The 9087-nt window shown below is 41.3% G+C and overlaps 1 protein-coding gene across 1 annotated transcript; it reads right to left on the reverse strand.

Moving 5' to 3' along the window:
• Positions 1–3469: 3469 nt before the first annotated feature.
• Positions 3470–8524, reverse strand: LOC124698476 (protein argonaute 4B-like). The gene is made up of 22 exons (XM_047230959.1): positions 8297–8524; positions 7844–8049; positions 7533–7748; positions 7298–7434; positions 7102–7199; positions 6908–7005; positions 6586–6751; positions 6380–6496; positions 6170–6277; positions 6018–6080; positions 5814–5927; positions 5577–5742; positions 5369–5481; positions 5130–5267; positions 4886–5013; positions 4692–4757; positions 4504–4567; positions 4277–4388; positions 4099–4172; positions 3869–3963; positions 3749–3780; positions 3470–3645 (listed from the first exon to the last, which is right to left on the reverse strand). Exons 1-22 carry the CDS (start codon positions 8522–8524, stop codon positions 3470–3472), a joined length of 2715 nt encoding a protein of 904 aa, XP_047086915.1.
• Between the last annotated feature and the right edge of the window lie 563 nt (positions 8525–9087).

Here is a 9087-nt window from a genome sequence, read left to right on the forward strand (position 1 = left end):
ATGTACTAGCGAAGGTGGACCTAGACGGACGGGTTTGTTCACCTTGTTTTGCTTTCACAGCACATAGAATAGTCCGATCTTTCACCAAGAAAAAGAATAGTACGATCGGTTGAAAAAAAAATGTAGCATTGCAACAAAAAAAGCACAAACTGACATTATAATCGCAGAGACATTTTCCCAAAAAAAATACTGATAACAAACTAACATTATAATTTCTCCCGTGGAGATCACTTCATAACAATTACAAAAAAAGTTTACAACAATAGTCAACAATGAATCCAACAAAAGAAATCAACAATTTTCACATCAGATTTCCCCCCGCGAGAAATCACTTTACAACAAATTACAGTGACATTTTCTACAATAATTATCAAGAAAAACAACAAAATAATTTAAATATGTAAACATTAGGAATTTCCCAAGGTGGGAATCACTTTTTTTAAATCACTTTACAACAAATTGCAGAGACATTTTCCACAATAATTATGAAGGAAAACAACAAAATAATTTCAATATGTAAACATTAGGAATTTCCACGGTGGGAATCACTTTACAACAAATTACAGAGTCATTTTCCACAATAATTATCAAGGAAAACAACAAAAATAATTTCAATGTGTAAACATTAGGAAGTTCCCACGGTGGGAATCACTTTACAACAAATTACGGAGACATTTTCTAGAGTAATCTCAAACGAATCCAATAACTTATTTTAACAAATTCAACATGAGAATCTCCCCAGGAGAAAATCCCTTTGGAACTTACATCTGGTGAGAGGTCGTGGCCCCTTGCTGCCCCAGCTTGCAACAGGCTTCGCCGGCTTGCTGCATCACATGAGGGGTGGTCGATTTTGCCATCGTCGTCTTGATGCGGTTGCGACGGGAAGCATGCGGTCTTCGAAGTGGCGGTGGGAGGCAGCTCGTGGCGGCGCGTCACAGTACTGTGGCGGCGCCGGCTCGCAGTAACGGCCGCGTCCGGAATCCCATCACCTCACGCCATCGCTATGCAGACGCGGAGGGCCCTGCAGCTTCGAGACATGGGAGGAGCAGGGCGTCCTCACTGGAGGCAGGGGAGCAGGGCGACCTCGCCAGCGGAGGAGCTTGGCCGGCCTCGCTGTATCCCCTAGTGATCTCCCGCAGAGAAGAGGCAGGCAGGGGCGCAGGGCCTTGTGGTGAACAGGAAATGAATGGATGAACTCAATGGAAGAGAAGATAAGGTTGGGGGATAGGGCACGTGGTGCGTGGGCCCACTGAAAACGGTGATACGTCGGGAGACCACGGAACGACCGATTTTTTTGCTCTGTTCGGTCGGCCGAACGGAAGCGTTTTTCTTAAGACAAGGTGACCCTTTTTCTTCAATTCTTTTCAACATTGTCGCCGATGTTCTTGCCATCTTAATTTCTCGTGCGAAAGAAGAGGGTCATGTAGGGAGTCTCATTCCTCATTTGGTTGATGGGGGAGTATCGATACTCCAATATGCGGATGACACAATACTATTCTTGGAACATGATGTTGAAAAGGCCGTAAATATGAAATTAATCCTTTTGATGTTTGAGCAATTGTCTGGATTGAAAATTAACTTCCATAAAAGTGAGATATTCTGTTTTGGGAAGGCTAAAGAAAAGGAACGGGAATATAGACAAATCTTTGGGTGCGAGGCTAGGTCCTTACCGATAAGATATCTCGGTATTCCTGTGCATTATCGGAAACTTAGAAATTCCGAATGGAATCCTATAGAGAGCCGTTTTGGGGCAAAATTAGGGACTTGGCGAAGTAAACTACTATCCTACGGTGATCGGTTAATCTTAATCAATTCAGTTTTGACGAGTTTGCCAATGTTCATGTTGTCATTCCTTGAGATTCCTGTAGGGGTCAGAAAACGTTTGGATTTATACCGTTCAAGTTTTTTTTTGGCAAACGGATGAAACGAAGAAGAAATATAGGCTTACAAAATGGAGTATGGTTTGTAGACCTAAAGACCAAGGAGGGTTAGGTATTGAAGTTCTTGAACTTAAAAACAAATGTTTGCTAAGCAAATGGCTATTTAAAATTCTCACTGAGGAGGGAATGTGGCGAGCAACTTCTTTCTAATAAATATTTGAAAAACCAAACGTTAGCACAGGTTGAGGGGAAACCTACTGATTCTCCATTTTGGAAAGGTCTTATGCGTGTGAAAGATGATTTTTTTAGCAGGGGCTTCTTTAAAGTGGGGAACGGATCTGATACACGGTTTTGGGAGGACATTTGGCTAGGAGACACTTCTTTAGCACAGCAATATCCGGCGTTGTATAATATAGTACAGCGAAAGAATGTTTTAGTTGCTACTGTGTTGGCACAAAATCCGCTTAATATTGCCTTTAGGAGGGCTTTTAACGAAAACAAATGGAATCAATGGATTAATCTTTGTCAACGGCTAATGATGGTACAGTTGACAAACACTCCGGATAAATTTGTTTGGAAACTTGCTGATTCCGGAACATTTTCAGTCAAATCAATGTATCTTGACTTAATGAATGGTCACACTCCTTTTTTACGCAAATATCTGTGGAAATTAAAAATACCTCTAAAGATCAAAAAAATTATGTGGTTTCTTAACAATAAAGTACTGCTCACAAAAGACAATTTGGTGAAACGGAATTGACATGGATGCACTAAATGTTGTTTTTGTAATGAGCCAGAAACCATAAATCACTTATTCTTATCATGTCCATTTGCCAAAATTGTTTGGCGAATGATTTATTTTACTTTTGGTATACACCCACCTGCAAATATTACTAATATGTTTGGTAATTGGCTTAATGGGGTTCATAAATTGGATAAGAATAGAATACGGATTGGCATATCTGCTGTATGCTGGTCTATTTGGACAAACCGGAATGACATAAATTTTTGCAGGTTATTCGGCGTGCGGCGTACTGGATCCAACAATGGGCTTTCCTTCTTCCGGAGGATCAGTGGGAGACTATGGATATTGGGTGCAACCGTCTGCTGACGGTTGCTCAGAACTTGTTTTTCCAGGCTACTGGGTGGCGACACACTAGTAGGATACAAAATGGATAATTCTGTATTTTTATTCATTTTCCGATGGTTGATACTTGTCTCAACCATCTCTGATCCGTGATGTAAATTTCTGAATTTTTTGAACCATTCAAATAAATGAAAAGCCGTGTGCATCACATTGATGCAGAGGCTGGGCAATGCCCCATTTCGAAAAAACTGGCCAAGTTTAAGGTAGCACCTGGCCAAGTATTTGCAAATTCACCTAGTACATGATCTCGCTACGGATGCACAGATACGCAAGTCTGTCGGATTCATAATTAAGATACGACGCCCACATAATGTAACTTACTAGGTCCACGGGCGCACCCATAGAGAGTCGTTTCCAGGTGCCAACTAAGCTAGTCTTTTACACAGACAGACCGAAACATGGGTCAACATCCAACAGCAGCATCAGCCACCAGAAGAGCACATCAGCAGAAGAACATGGTGCTCCGGACATTCTCGTGGAGACGAGGCAGCTCCGGAACCGGAACGCTGCCCACAGACGTGTGCCCTCCTTGGCTTGACGACGCGTCCGACATGTCTTCAAATTTCATGAACGTGCCAACCTGGGCTGCCGCGAGATGGGCGTAGCTAATCGGAGCAACTGCACGCATGCAAAACAAGTCAGGATATAAGGAACAGCATGGACAAATTATTATGCATTAGGGAAGGCAGATGTAGTGAGGATGGTGTTAAGCGTCATTTACCGATAGATATCGCCGTTGTGCTCCTCTGATACCTGAAAAGGCAACAGCAACAAGTTCAAAACATAGTTTGACAACAACTTTTGTGAGAACGACATGTGGTACCATCTGTCGTCTACGTACACGTAAGAAAGAGAATGCACAAATTCCTGAAGCGCATCGGCAGTGAAGCCGATCTCATCATGCAGAACATGATAATGTGTTGGCCTTGAGGTTCCCTGGTATACCCAACAAAAACAAAACAATTACACCAACGTAAATTGGACAGTAGTAACCTAAGAGACCTGCAAACTACCACCAACATATTGGTACGTGGTAAGAAGAATAAACAGGAGAAAGCAGAGATTGCTTACAATCATGCCAGCGTGGGCACACATGTAGAAGTCGAAATTTTTGGGATGGCAGACTTGTTTATCTACCACGGTACCTACAGAATGACATTAACACTTGTTTTTACCTCATTTCACAAATATTACATGACAAGGGTAATGTTTCACTCCATAAGAAAAGTAGGGTCAAAATAGAGTTTACCGGGGGGAACATTCTCTGGAGATCCAGTCTGAAAGAATCTGGTATGATGGTTTTTTTGGGCAACAATGACTGTGAACTTAGGCTCCCACTTCTCGTCAAGGAACTTGCATGCCTGCATGATAAAAAAGTAGATGAGATAACAATTTCCAATGGGGGATAATTACTTGTACCAAAGCACCTGCATAGATCTGTAATAAGCACACGTTGGCACCAAATAAATACACTACCTCAATGATCTGTTCAAGCTCAATGTTTATGACCTGGGTAAACTGGCTTTCGCTTACACCATCCCTGAAATTAGCATATGATGGTGATTAAGACATCAACAATCCATTTTCAGTTGAAAAAAAAACATTTCAAAAGTTTCGCTGAAAATCATCTGGTGTTTGCAAATAGAAATTCAAGAATCTAATACCTGAAAATAATGACATTATCTGGTTTTCGCTGCTCAGAAGTAGTGTAAAAGTCGATAAGTGATTCCCTGGATGTACCAAGTGCAATGATGTCATTCAGTTAGGAAGGTGTGCAGGAAAGCATAACATAGAAGGACACACACACATATTACTGACAATAACTGAACTTAACATTGCATCAAACGACATGCCTTACCGAATGAGACCATTATCGGCAGTTCCGTCTGGCTTAAACAAGGAGGACATCATTTCTAGTTTGGGTGACTGAGTGTGTACTGTTGCTCTGTATCTAGAGACGAGAGGCCACTCGCGAGAACTAACCACCTAAACAGAATCCAAAGCCATAGTTACAAGTAGAGATATAACAGCACTTATAAATTTTGTTGTCATTCAGATGACATGTGGCTACTATTCAGAGATTAAAACTGTATCACTCTTACCGCAGCAATGGAAGGTCTATCAGACTGACCAGGTTGACCATGTGACACATCCATGCCCAAGATGATAGTAGGCTTCTCTGACACAATAGGAATTGTACGGGATACTTCGATTTGCAGCAATGTGTTCAGCCCACCAAGCTAGGTGACAACCGGCGAAAAGACAAATATCGTAAGCATATACGGTAGCCAGTAATAAATGCAGAAAATAAAACAGGGAAAACAGGGCCATATCAACAAACCTTAGCATTTATCTTCAACAGGACATTGTTTAGGTAATTATCATTTACTCTTGTTGGAGCTAGACATTGTGTAACAATGCCAAAATCCGCAAGACACTTCCTCTTCCAAGGACCTGATTGAAGCAAACATATATTATATGTTGTGCAGCAGGTAATCAAGCTTATAGGGAAGGGTAACAAATGATGACAATCGAAAACATGAACCAACCATAAACTTCGCAGTTTTTCCTCTCAGGAAGAAGGCACAGAAGGAACTTGGGTAATCCAGGTAGCTTGGATTTTATCTCAGCAATCATCTTATCCACTCTATCCGACACACGCGCTCGTCTCATTGATGGGATCTCTTCAATCACAGTATAAGGTTCCTCTATTTCCTGCAAACGACTAAGTTCAGCAACAGAAAAAGAAGAACTATTGAAGATTTAGCAGAAAAAGTAAGACATACGATTCCCTTTGCAGCTCCAAGCCTTTTGAGGTCTCGGACAAGACCCCGAACGTCACACCGTGCAGAGAAGTTAACAACCGACCACCTCGTGACAGAGCAGGTCCGAAGGAACTTCTGAAACAAGAAAGAATCATCAAATTAATAGAAGCTCCATCAACGATCCAGAAGTAATAAAGAAAAGTTAGAAAGAGAAAACATGCTGACCTTGTTCGCAAGATTCCAGCGTCCATTGCGTGGTAACATATCTTCACCGTTACCGACTCTCAACTACATGATAGAATGCTTACTAGTTAGATACATCCAGAAGAACATCAAGCACTAGAATGCCAAAGTAAGTTTGGTGGATTCTCACTGACCTTGGGTGCTTGCAGAACCCTCCCTTCAATCTGAGTAAACTTTGGTGCAATTGAAATGCCACATGCCATCAGCATGGGGTCGGAGTCATAGTTGCTACGTTTAAGTGCCTTGCATTTTGGGTAGCATGAACTATCAGTTAATTGCCAATATCACTAAAAACAGCAAGTTATACATGGTTGCATCAAACTAAAATATAGATGATAACTCACATCATTGAGAGTTGACATTCTTTCTTGAGGCTTTTGTCTGGATTTCTCAACAAGCGAGGACCTTTGCAGTGTAGACAGAGCTTTGGTATATCTTTGCAGAGGAACAAGCGTGCAAAGCTGGTCATACAAAAAGTTCACATCAGGACTTGAGATAATGGATGAAATTTCAGAAGGGAGGAGGCTTTGAGGATGTAGCAGAAACAAACCTCCACAGGGAAATACGTCGGACGCTTTGACCTCCCCGCATGGATACAGGGGAAATTACCAGAATATCGGAGCTCTATGCCTTTGTGCCTCAAAAAGTAATCAGAGACTGTTATTTCGACAATGTTAGTATCTCCATTGTTACCATTCCTCTGCCTCCATGGGAACCTAGTTAAACAAGAAAATCGGAGAGCACTCAATAAATAGCAGTAAACTGTACAGAAAAATAAATTGTACAACAAGCTAGAAACAGTAGGAGCCTCTTTCCGAATTATTAATATAATCACTGTAAAAATTAATGAAAGGCTTAAGAAGAACTCTCACGTCTGTTCATTGCATTTTCTGTCACTCAAACCAACAACCTTGAATTCTGAATTTCCAGGAGCGGCTTTGATCCTCAAGTTCTTGAGAGCACGCTTAGCCTGTTAGGCAAACATCCAAATCAGAATTATCAAAAACAAATGTGGTTGGGTAAATTTTCATGCAATATTATCAAGAACACTATAGATGCCACTTACCTTTGGCCAGTCAATTCTGTCAGGGTGATCAACTTTCTGGTTAGCAAGAAGAAAGTCGATAACAGGACCAGGCTTAACAATCATTGTAGTTGAAACATCTGCAGGTTAAAAGAAGTTACATAAGAATGTAAAATCGAACGTAGCCATGGCAAAATGAACCATCGAGTCATGCAATACGATGGAGTGAGATGCATACCGACGTTCAGGGAGAGGCCACTCTGTGTGCCACGGAAACTTGAGTGAAATCCTCGGCAACCCATCACACCACCGCCCAAGTCAACGAAGCTAGCAGGATTGTTGTGGAAAGATGACTGACGAACCAAAAGGCAGCCCCTGTGTATAGTCAGAAGAATCAACCATAGTCATGGCATGGAAGTCATATAGAAGCCTAAGCACAGGGGAGTGCTTTGGAGTTTTGTAAAAATACATACTGTTTTGCAGAATGCTGCCTCAGTATGATATCAAGAACTCGAAGAGCCTCCAGGGAGTTCTCTGATTCTTGACCTCTAATGGCCATTGCAATTGCAGCCATTGGGATTTTTGCTGCAAAACACAACTCTACTTTATACGTCTTTGTCTGGTATGGTCGCCTCACTCTCTTCCTGTCCCCACCACCAGGACTGCTGGGACTCCCATTGGCAGCACTCCTACAACCAGGTAAGAATTGAGTTATGCTGAACGCCGGTCATGGTATTAGATAGGTATATATAGCATGGAAGCAGGTCAAGGAGCAGAAACTAACTTTCCAGTTCCTATGTCCTCCAAGATGACAGTGAATTCATTTGTTACTTGAGGAAGAGCCCCAACTGTGAAGAGACTCTTTTCACCATCATAGGCGAAGTCTTTGTTTGCAAGCTCGGAGCGGTATGTATGCTGAAGTTTATCAATCACCTTCCTGCCTATCCCCTTCCCTTCAACTGGTTGGTCATCCTCATATTTCAGATTAACCTACCCAGCAAAGTATAACAGAATTACCAAAAGCATGGAGATATATAAAATTATGGTCACAAACTTGTCTCCTTTGAAACACTATTTCTTTTGGAGAATAACTTGCTCATTTTTATTGATCAAAGGCCACTACAGGAATTAATATAGGATCATGGGGTTCCAGCAGCCACAGATGGCGCCCCAGGCCTAGAGAAATGGCATGGCGAGCTAAGTTATGTGCGGTGAACAAGGGATAGCATATACTTACATGATAGTGGTGGAAAAAGTCATCTGAACTCTTCACAGAGACTTTAAAGTGGTTTGCAAGGAGTTGGATGGGCTGGCCTTTCTTTCCCAATCCAGGCCTGGCTATTGGGAGCCTCGTAGGCTTTGTTGGCTTGTTTGGTGGCGATTCCTTGGCACCATCTTCAGCTTTGATGGGCACCACGTTAGGAGGTAGAGGAGGTGGTGGTGGCAACTCATCATGCGGGTCCATCATGAGAGGACAAAAGGACCTCTCTGCAAATGCAAGGGGTAAAAATAGTGATTAGTACAAAATACAAAACAAGATGAATTTCAAAATAACAAAAAAATGCCACGAATAAATCATTAACTTTGTTTAAATGAAAGATGAAGGATAATGTATGCATTATGCCAATGCAGCTTACTATAGCAAGCAGTGATGATATTTGTATTTTGATCATAGAAAATTGGTCTATAAAATTTACTCGAAGTTGGAATAAAGATTTACCAGAATGCTATAATATCTGGTCTAAATCAGATTAAAAAGTGTGCGAAATAATATAAATTGATATTGGTGCTTCCAAGTTCCAATGATATACTGTAAGTATGATGCAAAGAAAATGCAGCATTGTCTAGTATAGAAGCACAGAGAGGTTGTGGTGCTGACTTGGTCATGAACTAATAACACTTTCTAGTCTAGAGCATTTTTCCTTAATTTTATTTATTCTACAAAAACAGGGGTTCAAAGATTTTATGTCTCGAAGGGCGAGTAAAGAAGATAAGATTGATTTTGATACTAAAAATCTTAACACTGAA

The sequence above is a fragment of the Lolium rigidum genome, chromosome 3, assembly GCF_022539505.1.
Source record: "Lolium rigidum isolate FL_2022 chromosome 3, APGP_CSIRO_Lrig_0.1, whole genome shotgun sequence".
NCBI lineage: Eukaryota > Viridiplantae > Streptophyta > Magnoliopsida > Poales > Poaceae > Lolium > Lolium rigidum.